The sequence below is a fragment of the Bos grunniens genome, chromosome 9 (assembly GCF_055505025.1).
Source record: "Bos grunniens cultivar Pamir isolate PY7600 chromosome 9, Bosgru_T2T1.0, whole genome shotgun sequence".
In the NCBI taxonomy this organism is placed as follows: Eukaryota; Metazoa; Chordata; class Mammalia; order Artiodactyla; family Bovidae; genus Bos; species Bos grunniens.
In genome coordinates, this window is record NC_141173.1 from 61,747,523 (window position 1) to 61,763,819 (window position 16,297).

The 16,297-nt window shown below is 40.5% G+C and overlaps 1 protein-coding gene across 13 annotated transcripts in view; it reads left to right on the plus strand.

The window, feature by feature from the left end:
• The window catches only part of RRAGD (Ras related GTP binding D), a 38,746-nt gene extending 22,830 nt beyond the window's left edge, over window positions 1-15,916 (plus strand). For 10 of the 13 annotated variants that reach the window (XM_086317753.1, XM_086317744.1, XM_086317748.1 and 7 more), the window contains 4 exons: window positions 526-640; window positions 1,339-1,481; window positions 5,245-5,393; window positions 12,923-15,916. In XM_086317753.1, coding sequence (XP_086173879.1) covers window positions 526-640; window positions 1,339-1,481; window positions 5,245-5,393; window positions 12,923-13,074 — 559 coding nt within the window. In that variant the 3' untranslated portion in view covers window positions 13,075-15,916. The remainder of the gene's footprint in view (window positions 1-525; window positions 641-1,338; window positions 1,482-5,244; window positions 5,394-12,922) is intronic. The other 3 variants (XM_086317754.1, XM_086317755.1, XM_086317757.1) reach the window with 1 other exon arrangement.
• The last annotated feature ends 381 nt before the right edge of the window (window positions 15,917-16,297 follow it).

Here is a 16,297-nt window from a genome sequence, read left to right on the forward strand (position 1 = left end):
TTCATTTGGCAAATTAGAAAAATGAAAAGATTAGCTACTTGAGTATCAATAATGTAACTGCTATAACGTGAGAGATGTGTATAAAGATAATTAGTGCACATTCTCTTGGAGAATGTAAGGAAGCTGATACAGGCACATGCATCTGCATTTTTAAGCCTTCTGGTCCAGGCAGTCAGCAGAGACTAGGCACAGTTCTTGCTTTGGGGGAGTTGGACAGAAATGTCCTGTTAAGATATGTTCTTTTTTTGGCCGCACTGCATGGCTTCTGGGAACTTAGCTCCCCACGCAGGGACTGAATGAACCCTGGCTCTTGGCAGCGAAAGTACAGAGTCCTAACCCCTGGACCGCCAGGGAGTTCTCGTGTTCATTTTTTACCTAGGTGGTTTTGACTTCTGAAGGGGCTGGAATGTGTGTATAAGAGCTGTAGTAAATCCAGAAGGCATGATACTAGTGTTATGACATAGTATAAACAGCCTATTCCTCAGTCAAAGGTAAAAAGTGATGAAATACTGTTTCGCCTTTCAGCTTTTATCTGACAAGCATATATGACCATTCAATATTTGAAGCTTTTAGCAAAGTGGTTCAGAAACTGATTCCACAACTTCCCACCCTGGAGAATTTGCTAAACATCTTTATCTCAGTAAGTAAATAATATTATCCCATTAGAGTCATTCGCAGAATTTAAGAATAACACTGCAAGAGTGAAAACGATCTAATTTCTACTTGGTCTGACAGTACTTCAAGGTCTCTGAAATATTACATTTGAAGATTGTGCCTACATACTGTTTTAGGTCCGTTAAAATTTAACTCCCAAAACAGTTCCTATACTTCACTGGTATAGTCGGAATGTTTATTGAAGTTGTAGGCAATCATTCACTGTTAATAGAGTCTTGTCAGAGGTAGAGGGCATAAAAGTTGATTTTGGCTATAAGATATATGATGTTGAATTTTTAAAAATCTGTTTAACACTGTGAATAAATGATATGGTGGCTGGCTGAGTCCTAAAAACTACCAGCTCAAAGTAGAATTACCACAGACCTTTAGTTGTATTCACATTGATTCTCACTGCACAATTTTGAGTTTGTTTGTTTAGACTTTTAAAATCTACTTTTTAATTTAAAATTAGTAAAAATGTGTGTGATAATTCCAGTTTTCATTTCTTAAGTAAGTCCTTTATAAAGATGTTCATGATAGTGAGGTTTAAATTGTAATAAAATGGAATAACCGAAATTTTTGCTCGTTTGTATTTGAGACTGAGGATGTCATATCATTTTATGTAACCATGTCATGCTCTAAAACCAGCTATCCCTTTAAGGCAGCATCTCCTTTTTGTTTCAGAATTCTGGAATTGAAAAGGCGTTTCTCTTTGATGTGGTCAGTAAGATTTATATTGCAACAGATAGTACCCCTGTGGATATGCAAACGTACGAGCTCTGCTGTGATATGATCGATGTGGTCATTGATATTTCGTGTATTTATGGGTAAGTAGAACATTCTAAAAGGCTACCATCAAGCAAATTTCTCTTTTGTAACCCTTGAGGTATTTTGAATTTACTTATTTGATCTTAATACTTTTGTTTGAAATGATTGAGATTTATAAATACACTGTTTAGTATGTGATAATAATAACAAAAAATTGTTAAGTAAATGCCTGGGCATTATGCTGATAATTTCATTTCCTATATTATACCATTGAATTCTTCACTATTCCATGAGGTGGGAATTACTGTTCCCATTTTACAGATAGGAAAACTGAGGTTCAGAGTGGTGAAGTTTCTAACCCCAGCTCACACTATCATTAAGGAATGAAATTAGTATTTAACTAGTCTGATTCCTACTTCCTCTATTGAAAAATCTGTCACGTATCATAATGTCATGTGTACTTGAGGGGAAAGTTTTAGGATCCTTGGGTTTCTACATAAATATCTCACATTAACCATAGTTCTGTTACCTTCTTTATAATAGGAAATAATGGCTGGATTTTTTTTTTCCCAATATACTTTTGATTGTCTTTTGCTGTGGGTAGCAGAGAACTATAAGCAAACAACATTACCTGCTTAGTGTTACAGTCTTAACCTTCTTAGAAAACTGAACTACTTGTACATATAAAAGAATACAAAATAAGGAATGAGGAAAATTGATTTTGTTACTGGACACAGAAATAATTCCCCATAATAGTAAATTTGTTGAATTCAGGATTTTGTACAGAGTGAGTGGGTGTGAACTGTCTTATTAAGGTATTAGGTTGTTGCTGCCTCTTTATATCGGATCTCACAATATCATCTCACAGTCATTGATGGGGTAAAGCATTTTACCCCATCATCTTTCTCTTTACTCACTGGCTGTGGCCTGCTTTATGCAGCTTTCTCTGCCAGCTTCTAGGGAGCCTTGGTCTCACCACTTTTTCCTTCCATTCAGTTCAGGCTCTTTCTGTTAACTGTTATACATACATGCCCACCCACAGTCCCTTCCCTTATGAAACAGGGAAACTGATCCATACCTCTCAGGACTGTAGTGAGGATGAAATATCATTAGGTCTCCCCTAGTGGACCCCAAATGTATCTGCTGTTACTATTTTTTTAATTAATTTATTTAAAACTTTTTTTTTAAGTTTATTTATTCGGCTGAGCCACATGAATTGCAGGATCTCAGTTGCCTGACCAGGAATTGAACCCGGGCCCCTTGCAGTGGAAGCATGGAGTCCTAACCCCTGAACCACCAGGGAATTCCTTATTATTATTATTATTATTGTTATTAAACACTGCCATCTGGCTTTAGAAATAGACCTCATTTCCCAAGACTGCTGCCTTGCAATATTCTCTTGTTTTTAAACTGTTAAGTGGATGACCTTGAAATAGTCATAGAGGATGAAAGTATCCTGATTATAGTTTAGATGACTGTCATAATCAAATAACAATGAATAGCACAATTAATCTGGCACATACTTAATGATATGCATAATCATTATTTTGCCATATGGTAATTAGACATAAATGGTAAGTTGTTCATGGAAACAGTGTTAATCAGAGTTACTTTTATCCAGCTCAAACACACACCGGGAGGAAGGGGCTGGGCGGAGGAGGGAGCAGGGCTTTATTGGCAGATTGTTTTCCTGTGGTGGAATGCAGTGTGCCTGGGAACCTGCCCTGTTCAGTAAGAACCAGTATGGGTCTGGGTCACAAATGGGGCATATGTTCTGGGGTTCTTGAGACTGTTTGCTAGAGTGGCCACGAGCCAGCCCAGGTGACCTGTAGAGGATGGCTGAGGGTGCATGCCGCAGCCCAGGAAGCGGTCAGCCTTGTAATTGGAGACCCTAGAAGCAGGTGACCTGGTCTGCTCAGGAATCTCAGCTGGGATTCTGAAAACACACAGTTTCAGATAAGGAAAAGGTATATGACATCCTCCTTTGTCTATAAACAAAAGATACATGACTGGATGTATCAGTGTCTTCAAAGGGCCCAGTTTTTATCACAAAGGTCATATCAATAATGATAATAGCAGTTAACATTCATTGTACATTTTATATGCTCTTAGCACTATGCTTAGTGTTATGTATATGTTATGCCATTGCATTAGGAAACTATAGTAATCACTGCTAATATACAACGAAAAAATCGAGGCTCAAAGAAGTGACTCAATTTGCCCAAATTTATACAGTAAAATAAGAGAGCTAGGATTCAAACCTAAGTAATTTGTGTTTGCAGGCCACACCTTTTCTTAAATATTTATTTATCTTTTTATTTTGAAAAAATTGCAAATCTATAGAAAATATGCAAGAATAGTACAGTGAATTCTGATATACCCTTCTCTGGGATTCACCAGTTTTATCAGCCATATTTGCTCACTCTTTTTCTAATACAGTTGGCCCTGCATGTGAGTTCCACATTGACAGATTCAACCAACCAGTGGGTTGAAAATATTCAGAAAAATATTCCAGAAAGTTCCCAAAAGCAAAACTTGAATTGGCCGCACGCTGACAACTATTTCCATAATATTTACATTGTATTAGGCATTTTATGTCATCTAGAGATAATTAAAAGTATATGGTGGGGAGGAGGAGTGGGACTTCCCTGATGGTCCAGCAGTTAAGACTCTGGGCTTTCACTGCACAGGGCATCGGTTCGATTCCTTGTCAAGAAGCTAAGATCCCGCATGCCAAAAGGAAAGTAAAAAATGGGAGAGTGTGTGTAGGTTTGGGCTCTCCAGGTGGCACTACAGGTAAAGAACCCACCTACCGGGGCAGTTAGACACAAGAGACACAGGTTTGATCCCTGGGTCGGGAAGATTCTCTGGAAGAGGGCATGGCAACCCACTCCAGTTTTCTTGCCTGGAGACTCCCTTGGACAGAGGAGCCTGGTAGGCTACAGTCCATAGGGTTGCAGAAAGTTGGACATGAATGACTCAATTTAGCATGCATGCAGTGCATGTAGGTGTAGGTGATATGCAGATACATAATGATGCAACTTAGCATGCCCGTGTGTAAGTTATATGCAGATACATAAGGAACTTGAGCATCTTTGGATTTTGGTATCTGCTGAGGGGAGTCTTAGAGCTAACCCCAGGCCCTAAGCCTGCTTCATAGGAATGACTGTACATACACATTTGTTTTTGCTGAATCTTTTGGGAGTAAGTTACAGATCATGATCCTTTGACCATAGCTGTTAATACTTGAGCATCTGTCTCTTAATAACAAGGACGTTTTCTTACAGGACCATAGTTTAATATCAAATTAAGCCTATTTAACATGGCTTTATGACTCTATTGTAGAATCCTTTGTTAAATTTTATCAGTGGTCCCAATTCTCTCTTTAATTGCAGTTTTTTCCCCCAGATGAGGGATCTAGCCTAGCACTTGGCTGCCTCTTCATGCTGCTTTATTTTGGAAAAGTTCTTCACCCCTTCTTGGTCTTTCATCAGGCCGTGCTTTGGACAGCCAGGTTATTCTGTCACGAAAAGCAGGAAGCCCTCATGGGCCACAGAGAGGAGAACTAACCTCCATCTGTCACTTGTGTCCTTCAGGTGCATGGAGAGGTCAGCCACTTGGTGTGTCAGTAGGAAACTGACCATCATACACTGTGTACATTCTTGTGATTGGGTGTTTCTGAGATATTTAGCTGAAAAGCACTGTAAGTGTAGACTCCCTATCGGTACCATTATCATTCTTTGTGATAATCTGGTCTTGTTGCTGGGTTACAAATTGTAGTTCTTAATGGTCAAATATGTTTTCGTTTCTGTTCCCATTTAGCCTCAAAGAAGATGGAGCAGGAACCCCCTATGACAAGGAATCAACAGCCATTATAAAGCTGAATAATACAACAGTTCTTTATTTAAAAGAGGTGACAAAGTTCCTGGCTCTTGTGTGCTTTGTCAGAGAGGAAAGCTTTGAAAGAAAAGGTAATTTTGTGTGTGTGTGATTTAAATGAAGCATTTCCGTTCGGACGGATACTGCCTTTCCTGCTTGTTGATGTGGGTGGACAGTAGCCATGCCTCTGGAGGCTTCCAGACTTCAGTCACAGGCTCGCCTGGCTCCTGCCCCCATCAGTGGGGTTTTGGGATCCGTGAATCATCCTGCCCTCTAGTGATGCCCCTGCCGTGAGGTGATAGTGGAACCAGACCCCGCTCCCAGGGAGGGGCTGTAGGTTTTCTGGGAGCGAAGCTAGCTGGGGTATTATTGCCTGGCTGCAGAGTCCCTTACCCCAGGGAGGGCCAAGGCCTCCCTCTTGGTCCACACCTCTAGAAGGTTTTAGAGACACTGTGACCACTTGTCCTCCCTATGTAAAGGATGAAACTCATACAGTCTTAAAGCTAGACTTTTTTAAACTTCTGTTCAGCCCTTGTCCATTCTTTAGTCCTAAAACACAGGGGTGGCATCGTGATTCTAAAAAACGGAAGATACAAGTATACTTAATAACGTCACTGAATATTTTTTAGGACCAAATTGAGTTTTATTTTGAAATAAAAGCAATTAACCTCTTAAAGATACTCATATTCCCTGCCCCCCATCTACACTGGGAAATATCAGCTTACTGATGTAGTTAAGGATTTTTGCTAGTAATCAGGAGATGATTTACCCTAAATGGAAAAGGAAATGGCAACCCACTCCAGTATTCTTGCCTGGAGAATCCCATGGACAGAGGAGCCTGGCAGGCTGCAGTCCATGGGCTTACAAGAGTCGGACACAACTTGGTGACTAAACTATTACCCTAAATTCCCAATAGCCTTTTTTTCTTATAAGCAATACATGTTCATTATTTTTAAATGCTTTGAAAACTTAAAGTATACAGAGCAAAATAAAATCACTGAATTTCACCATCTTAGAGCTGAACCCCGTGTTAAATTTCTGGTTTTCTTACTCCTTTTCTCCCTTCCTGTCACCGTTTCTTCTGTTATCCCCTTTCCCTTCCTTTCTTCCACAAAACTGGTGCCATTTTGTCTATATAGTTTTTTATCCTTTTGTTTTCACTTATTTGTACCCTGAAGATTTTCTTAATTCTTTAGACCATAAAAGCATAATTAAGGTTTATATTACTTTTCTGTTAAAAAGTAGTAGCTTTGTTTAGAAAATTTAGAAATAATGAGCAAAAAGGAAATAATCATTGGTAAGTTTCTCACTGTCATCACATTAAACTTGTTTGCTTTTTAGGGTGACTAACCATCTCCATTTGCCTGGGACAGGGAGGGGGGTTCCTGAGAAAAGGGACCTTCAGGGCTGAAACTTGAAAAGTCCCAGGCAAATGCGATGAATCAATCACCCTAGCTTTATAAAGGCTTGATGCTTTACATATGCAGAAAGTGGTTCGCTCGGTTTTTGCTGCCTTCATCTCAGTAGTGAGTCCTGTTAGTGTTGCTGACAGTCGACACTTACTGATTGATCTGTCCTTATGTTGGTTTCTATCTGCATTTTCTCGGATCATCTTTTACTGCTCTGGCAGAAAGGGGAGGATGGAAAGCAGAAGTGGGGTTCTTGGAAAGGAAGGTGGTTAAAAAATACAGCCATCTGGGCCCACCACTGAACAACTAGAATGAAGTTCCTGGGAGAAGAGCCTGGAGTTTGTTCATTTTATAAAAATTTCCAGGATGCTTTTAATGTGCAGAATCGCTGAACCTATAGAAGGATATGGGACCATCCCTTAACTTTGTATGGTGCTGAAGATAGTGCTTATTCTGTTCATGTCTCTGTTCCTGTATTTTTCAACTGCCTTTTATGAAAGAGTGCAATAAACAGCACTCGTTGTATACAGTTCCTTTAAAAACCTCAGTTGTGAATTTTTCACTTTTAAAACTCCAAATGCAGCAAGATTACTGTTATGTTTTAAATGTGCACAGATGACAGGTGTCAGGCATCATCAGTAGTCTCTCTCTGAAATTTCCTAGAGTTGAGTTCTCACTGAGCCAAAGCCCTTTAGCTAAGCTTTCTGCCTAAGGCAGTTAGTTGCACACATAGGTAGAGAGTTTTGAGGTGGCTCTCACATATCTTACTCAAACTCTCCTAAATAAAATCATGTCTTTGGTCCACGTTTCTTTCTTTTTTGGAAGTTCATGTTTTATTTGGAAAATGGTTCCAAGAAATAAAAGTGAGGAAGTGGGGAAATAGAGAAGGGAGGGAGGAAAACTATCCTCAGTTTCAGTTCAGTCGTTCAGTCGTGTCTGACTCTTTGCAACCCCATGAACCACAGCACGCCAGGCCTCCCTGTCCATCACCAACTCCCGGAGTCCACCCAAACCCATGTCCATTGTGTCAGTGATGCCATCCAACCATCTCATCCTCTGTTGTCCCCTTCTCCTGCCCTCAATCTTTCCCAGCATCAAGGTCTTTTCAAATGAGTCAGCTCTCCGCATCAGGTGGCCAAAGTATTGGAGTTTCAGCTTCAACATCAGTCCCTCCAATGAACACCCAGGACTGATCTCCTTTAGGATGGACTGGTTGGATCTCTTTGCAGTCCAAGGGACTCTCAGGAGTCTTCTCCAACACCACAGTTCAAAAGCATCAATTCTTCTGCACTCAGCTTTGTTTTTAGTCCAACTCTCACATCCATACATGACTACTGGAAAAACCATAGCCTAGACGGACCTTTGTTGGCAAAGTAATATTTCTGCTTTTTAATATACTATCTAGGTTGGTCATAACTTTCCTTCCAAGGAGTAAGCATCTTTTAATTTCATGGCTGCAGTCACCTTCCGCAGTGATTTTGGAGCCCAGAAAAATAAAATCTGACACTGTTTCCACTGTTTCCCCATCTATTTGCCATAAAGTGATGGGACCAGATGCCATATCTTCGTTTTCTGAATGTTGAGCTTTAAGCCAACTTTTTCACTCTCCTCTTTCACCTTCATCAAGAGGCTCTTTAGTTCTTCTTCACTTTCTGCTATAAGGGTGGTGTCATCTGCAAATCTGAGGTTATTGATATTTCTCCCTTCAGTCTTGATTCCAGCTTGTGCTTCATCCAGCTCAGTGTTTCTCATGATGTACTCTACATACAAGTTAAATAAGCAGGGTGACAATATACAGTCTTGACGTACTCCTTTTCCTATTTGGAACCAGTCTGTTTTTCCATGTCCAGTTCTAACTGTTGCTTCCTGACCTGTATATAGGTTTCTCAAGAGTCAGATGAGGTGGTCTGGTATTCCCATCTCTTTCAGAATTTTCCACAGGTTTTTGTGATACACACAGTCAAAGGTTTTGGTATAGTCAGTAAAGCAGAAATAGATGTTTTTCTGGAATTCTCTTGCTTTTTCCATGATCCAGCGGATGTTGGCAATTTGATCTCTGGTTCCTCTGCCTTTTCTAAAACCAGCTTGAACATCTGGAAGTTCGTGGTTCACGTATTGCTGAAGCCTGGCTTGGAGAATTTTGAGTATTACTTTACTAGCGTGTGAGATGAGTGCAATTGTGCGGTAGTTTGAGCATTCTTTGGCATTGCCTTTCTTTGGGATTGGAATGAAAACTGACCTTTTCCAGTCCTGTGGCCACTGCTGAGTTTTCCAAATTTGCTGACGTATTGAGTGCAGCACTTTCACAGCATCATCTTTTAGAATTTGAAATAGCTCAACTGGAATTCCATCACCTCCACTAGCTTTGTTCGTAGTGATGCTTCCTAAGGCCCATCTGACTTCACATTCCAGGATGTCCGGCTCTAGGTGAGTGTGAGTGATTACACCTTCGTGATTATTTGAGTTGTGAAGATCTTTTTTGTACAGTTCTGTGTATTCTTGCCACCTCTTCTTAATATCTTCTACTTCTGTTAGGTCCATACCATTTCTGTCCTTTATTGAGCCCATCCTTGCATGAAATGTTTCCTTGGTATCTCTAATTTTCTTGAAGAGATTTCTAGCCTTTCCCATTCTACTGTTTTCCTCTATTTCTTTGCATTGATCACTGAAGAAGGCTTTCTTATCTCTCTGTGCTATTCTTTGGAATGCTGCATTTAAATGGGTATATCTACCTTTTTCTCCTTTGCTTTGCACTTCTCTTCTTTTCACAGCTATTTATAAGGCCTCCCCAGACATCCATTTTGCTGTTTTGTATTTCTTTTTCTTGGGGATGGTCTTGCTCCCTGTGTCTCCTGTACAGTGTAATGAGCCTCCATCCATAGTTCATCAGGCACTCTGTCAGATCTAAAGATCTGTCTATAGATCTAAATCTATTTCTCACTTCCATTGTATAGTCATAAGGGATTTGATTTAGGTCATGTGTGAATGGTCTAGTGGTTTTCCCCACTTTCTTCAATTTAAGTCTGAATTTGGCAATAAGGAGTTCATGATCTGAGCCACAGTCCGCTTCCAGTCTTGTTTTTGCTGACTATATAGAGCTTCTCCATCTTTGCCTGCAAGGCATATAATCAGTCTGATTTCAATGTTGACCATCTGGTGATGTCCATGTGTAGAGTCTTCTCCTGTGTTGTTGGAAGAGGGTGTTTGCTATGACCAGTTCGTTCTCTTGGCAGAACTCTGTTAGCCTTTGCCTTGCTTCATTCCGTATTCCAAGGCCAAATTTGCCTGTTACTCCAGGTGTTTCTTTGGAGAAGGCAATAGCACCCCATTCCAGTACTCTTGCCTGGAAAATGCCATGGACGGAAGAGTCTGGTGAGGTGCAGTCCATGTGGTCGTTAAGAGTTAGACATGACTGAGCAACTTCACTTTCACTTTTCACTTTCATGCACTGGAGAAGGAAATGGCAACCCACTCCAGTGTTCTTGCCTGGAGAATCCCAGGGACGGGGAGCCTGGTGGGCTGCCATCTATGGGGTCGCACAGAGTCAGACACGACTGAAGCCACTTAGCAGCAGCAGCAACCAGGTATTTCTTGGCTTCCTACTTTTGCATTCCAGTCCCCTATAATGAAAAGGACATCTTTTTGGGGTGTTAGTTCTAGCAGGTCTTGTGGGTCTTCATAGAACCGTTCAACTTCAGCTTCTTCAGCATTACTGGTTGAGGCATAGACTTCGACTACCGTGATATTGAATGGTTTGCCTTGGAAACGAACAGAGATCATTCTGTCGTTTTTGAGATTGCATCCAAGTTCTCCATTTTGGACTCTTTTGTTGACTGTGATCACTATTCCATTTCTTCTAAGGGATTCCTGCCCACAATAGTAATATAATGGTCATCTGAGTTAAATGCACCCATTCCAGTCCATCTTAGTTCACTGATTCCTGGAATGTGGATGTTCACTCTTGCCATCTCCTGTTTAACCATTTCCAATTTGCCTTGATTCACGGGCCTAACATTCCAGGTTCCTGTGCAGTATTGCTCTTTACAGCATCGAATCTTGCTTCTATCAACAGTCCCATCCATAACTGGGTGTTGTTTTTGCTTTGACTCCATCTTTCTGGAGTTATTTCTCCACTGATCTCCAGTAGCATATTGGGCACCTACTGGCCTGGGGAGTTCATCTTTCAGTATCCTATCTTTTTGCCTTTTCATACTGTTCATGCGGTTCTCAAGGCAAGAATACTGAAGTGGTTTGCCATTCCCTTCTCCAGTGGACCACATTCTGTCAGACCTCTCCACCGTGACCTGTCCGTCTTGGGAGGCCCCACACGGCATGGGTTAATTTCATTGAGTTAGACAAGGCTGTGGTCCATGTGATCAGATTGGCTAGTTGTCTGTGATTGTGGTTTCAGTCTGTCTGACCTCTGATGCCCTCTCTCAGCACCTACCGTCTTACTTGGGTTTCTCTTACCTTGGACGTGGGGTATCTCTTCATGGCCGCTCCAGCAAAGCACAACTGCTGCTCCTTACCTTGGACGTGGGGTAACTCCTCTTGGCCGCTGCCCCTGACCACTATCTTCAGTGGCAGCTTTATCCTCACTTCTTTTAAAAAATACTTTTAAAATGCTTTTTATTATTTTAATTTTTTTTTCTTTTATTTCTTTGGCTACACCGTGAGGCATGCAGGATCATAACCGCTGGTGCACCAGGGAGTTCCCTTATGCTCACTTCTGCTGAGGGAATCTTGGAGAAGCTATGTGTGCAAAAAACTGAGAATCACCCCCATTGGATATGCAAGATGGCAACTTTGTCCACCAGCTCGCATACCCCGTCACGAGGGGTACCCTCAGAGGCTTTTATTCCCATAGCCCTAGTACCTGTCTGTGTGCCAAAGAAAGCCTCCGGCAGAAAAGAAATGCCCACACCTGGGCTTACTTCTTTCTTTCCCGCTCTTTCTCACCGGTCTTTGCCTGAGGAAATGGTCTCTTCGTTTTGTTGTACTGTGGTCACTGTCACTGCAGAAGCAGCAGAGGGCGCCACTCAGGGTTTCCTGCTCCTGGAAGTTGAGATGGTGTTTCTTAAGTGCACTTGTGGTTAGTTATCTGGCTGCTTTGAAGCATTCCTTGCCTTGGCTGGAATCCCAATCCCATTTTTATGTATTTATTTATTTTTGTTGGGGGGGGGGGGGCTCTGGAAACATCACCTGAGTGGATGGAAATATTCTGGGGGCTAGTTATTTTAATAAGTTTAAAGGTAGTAGACTTTGAACTTCCTGATCCCTGGGTCAGGAAGACCCCTGGAAAAGGGGAATGGCAACCCACTCCAGTATTCTTGCCTGGAGAATCCCATGGTCAGAGGAGCCTATCGGGCTACAGTCCATGGGTCGCAAAGAGTTAGACACAACTGAGCGACTATCACTTCCACTTTCAGAGGTAGTAAAGGGAACCCCCTGCCTTATCCTAACTGGTATATACATAATACTGCTCTCAATACTTTTACATATTAGTGCTGATGATCTGAAATGTGCTCAGGACTTGGATTATATTTTATTCTATTTTTGTATCATTAATTTCTGAAAACGCAAGAAAATTCTCCCTTACTATTCGCTGTTTAAAATTTACTTAACATTGAAACACTGAGAGTGTCGTTGATTGTTGAATTTCTTAGCTCAGAGTTGACCTGAGCCGATGATAACCCCTCTGAAATCAGGGACTTTGTTTTCCCTGGGGCTTATGACAGTAGCTTAAATATTTCCTGAATATCTTTTCAGTAAATATTGATTGATGGGTACTGTGACCTGGAGATGTAAGCTAACCTCCAAGTCAAGGTCTGCCTCCATTCAGAGTCAATTTAGTAATGCCTTTTGGGGAAAAGATACTAATAAATATTTCACTGAAGGTATATCTTAATTGTTCTTACAATTTTTAATTCTGAAAGATTTTTTACAAGGGCAGTTCAGTTGTTTCTTCAAAACTTTGGGGTCATAGACACTTTTGAAAATGTGGTATATATTCTGGAACCTTTCCTTTGTAAAAATATATATTCACAAGACTTTACCTGCAATTCCTGAAGCTCAGCTGCAGACCTTCTTGGGAAGTCTATGGACCTTATGTTTTTCTCCTCTACCGCCCCCTACTGGCATTTCCTCACTATGGCTGACTTGAAAAGGCTTCTAGGTGGCACTTAGAAATATTTTTTTGTTTTCTTCTCCAGGGCTGATTGACTATAATTTTCATTGCTTCCGGAAGGCCATCCATGAAGTTTTTGAGGTGAGAATGAAAGTAGTGAAATCGCGAAAGGTTCAGAATCGGCTGCAGAAGAAAAAAGGAGCCACCCCCAACGGGACGCCTAGGGTGCTGCTGTAGGTGAGGTTTCAGGAGCATCTTTTGAAATCAGACGTTTCATTGAAGCTGCTGCTACGTGTTGCACTAAAGGAAGAGGAGGAAGGAGATTGGGACACAAGACATACGTTTGTTGTAAAAAACGCAAGAAGAAGAAGGAGATTGGGACATATGACATACGTTTGTTGTAAAAAAAAAAAAAAAAAATCCTGCCACCCTTTCTTTTAATCTTCTCTTTTTTAAATAAAGTAAGCACTTTGAAGCAAAAACTTGTATATTAACAATGAAGTGAAATCTACTGTAACTTCATTACACAAACGTAAACTTTTATGGTCTGTAGTCAGAAAAAATCCTGTGTGCGTACTGCCAGGAACTGTATATATTTTGCACTTTTTCATGTTTTCTTTTTCTCATGAAACTAAACTTTGATAAAACAACTTTTCTAAGCTTTGTTCTGTCCTTGGTGTCTAGGACATGCATACTGGGTCCGTATCTATGGGGCAAATGGAAATTAATCAAAAAGTGATGGATAAGCAATGACTTTTTTAAGCATGAGAATCTTTGCTACCAATTGTTGAGAAAAATCATTTTTCCTTGGAGGAACAGCTTGGGGCGGCAAGCTCCAGGAGCAATAAGACCTGTCCCCTGTTTATAACGGATATAAATAGAAGTTTTATAGAATAATATTAGCACCAAACTTATCTAAACATTTCTATAGCTCTGAGAGTGCTTCCCTACCTGACAGTTTTTATAAAACTCTTTACCTCAACAGACATCTCTAAAATCATTTTATACAGAGAGGTTCTTTCTTTCTGTTGTGTTATTGTTGTCCTTTGGGACCATCTTTCCAAAATGGTGCCCATCACTGGAGAGAAATTGAAATGTCGCTGAATTGCAGGGTTTCTGAAGGCTTTTCTGTACCTGCCACCCAGGCTAAAGTAATATCAGAAGCTACGTGGTTTCCCAAATGGAGGTGACTGGCAATTGCAGATTTAAAAATACATCCTATACAATTTTTCGCCTCTGTGGAATGGGCCTCTTGCCATGCAAGAATCCAAATGTTTATTTAGGACCAGTTTCTTTCTTTCTTTCTTTTTTTTACACTGCTCCACAACCACAGGCAATATTTCAGTTCTCTGCCACAGAACTGAATCCTGGTGGGCATCTTTGTCACCTCTGAGTCTCCTCAGCTGTGACAGTGTGCCTCATGGACTCTGCTTGTCCCCACCTTACGACTGAACTAGGGCTCAGCTCGCCAGCAGCATGCTCTGCATGGCTAAAAAAGCCGTCCTGAAAACTGCTGAAGGGCAGTGGGCGAGGGTGACCAGAGGAGTCATTATAGTTAGCTATGTGTCTGTTTGTATGAAATTCTTCCTCTTATGTTTACATTAGACCAACAGCAAGTGAAGAGATTCTAAATCTACCCCCATCCCAAACCATTCCAAGTAGATAATTCTAGGTCCATCCCAAGGCTCAGTGCCTAAAGCATGTTGGCGAGTATTAGAAAATATTCATATGTATATATTTTTAGCAGAGCCTCGTAGGGATAGCAATGCTGATCCTAGCAAAAATGGATAGTTCCTAAAGCAACTTTTCCGTGAGACTGTCCGTGGCTTCTTTCTATCCTCTCCTCGTCCATTCTTCCCAAGTCCTATTCCTTTGAGGCTGGAAACTGCAATTTAAGGTGGTAGCTGATTTAAGGCTTGAGCCCTCCCAAGGATCTGTGCATTTTGGAAGGAAATTTGTAAAAATCATGAAGGTGCCCTAACTCCCTTCCTCATGATTCCTGCTCAGAAGCACTGTGTCGGATCCCAGGGCTCCAGGGAAGTCTTTTTTCCTAATTTCCAAACCTATAACCTGTTGGGCCTTTGCCAGCATGGTACCTGGAGGCTATTCTTACAAATCTAATTCTTTAATACTTTTTACACAGTGTTTCTTTCTAAATACGCAAATACAGAATCACTTTTCTAAAACAACTTTATCCTCAAGATAGAGACATTTGCCTAACTGGTAAATCACACATTACTTAGGTATATATATTATTGTAACTAGGTGGAGCTTCCATTTAAGCTGGGTATATGATGGGTTTTGTTAAAATGTGCCTTAAATGCCTACTACTTCAAGAGCAAATGATTCTTTGAGGGAAAGGCAAAGTTAATGCTATGGCATCAGACCCAAGTTCATGGTAGTACTCTTTGATTAATGACACTGATATATAGACTACTGCCTCAAAGCCGTCAGCATGGCGATGACCTCTTAGTTAAAGAAAATGTAGGAGTTAAGTCTAAGCATTCAGTTTCTGAACTCTGTGCTATTGGAATCACAAAATCTCTTCAATTCCTTTTTCACTTGTTTTTGATATGGGACTTAGCTTTCTTGTGTGTGATCACTTTCACGTCTCAAATCCACGGCTATAAATACATATAAGTATACAAAATAATGTGTAAATATGAAGCTCAAATACATGGCTACGGTGACTGCTCTGGAATATTTCTGCTTATTTTCAAAGGTTGAGAACTTGACCTAGAGGTTTTCAGGGCAATTAGAAATTACATGTGGGGGTGAGACTCTGAATTATCATCTTTGTTTAGTTTCAGTAATATAGATTAGCATATATAGCCAGAGTGGCATATTTCTTTTTTTTTTTTTCAGAGTGGCGTATTTCTGATGGTTTAGACATTAAAAACTGGTTGACATTCACAGACAGTACTATTTTGTGAATATAATATATTTTGGACCCTTAAATATAAAATAAATAAAAACACAGCAATATTGTTATGTACGGGTTATATGCGAACTCTGTTTGAAATATATTCAAGAAAAACAGCTGAATTGTCTTGATTATTAAAGTATGGTATACATTCAATTCATGCAGACTGGATGTAATTTGTAATCAAGTATAATATTCATTGGGCTTCCCTGGTGGCTCAGTGGTAAAGAATCCGCTTGCCAACACAGGAGACTTGGGTTTGATCCTTGGGTCGGGAAGATCCCCTGGAGAAGGAAATGGCAATCCACTCCAGTATTCTTTCCTGGGAATCCCATGGACAGAAGAGCCTGGCTGGCTACAGTCCATAGCATTACAAAAGAGTCAGACATGACTTAGTGACTAAACAACAACAATAATACTCAGTATTATGTTTTATTTGAGCAGTATGTTATTTATAACCATTGTTAAACCATTGCTTTCAAGAATATTAGCTGCCAGTTTAAAAGCATGTGTGATGTGCTCATGATTTGGTAAGGA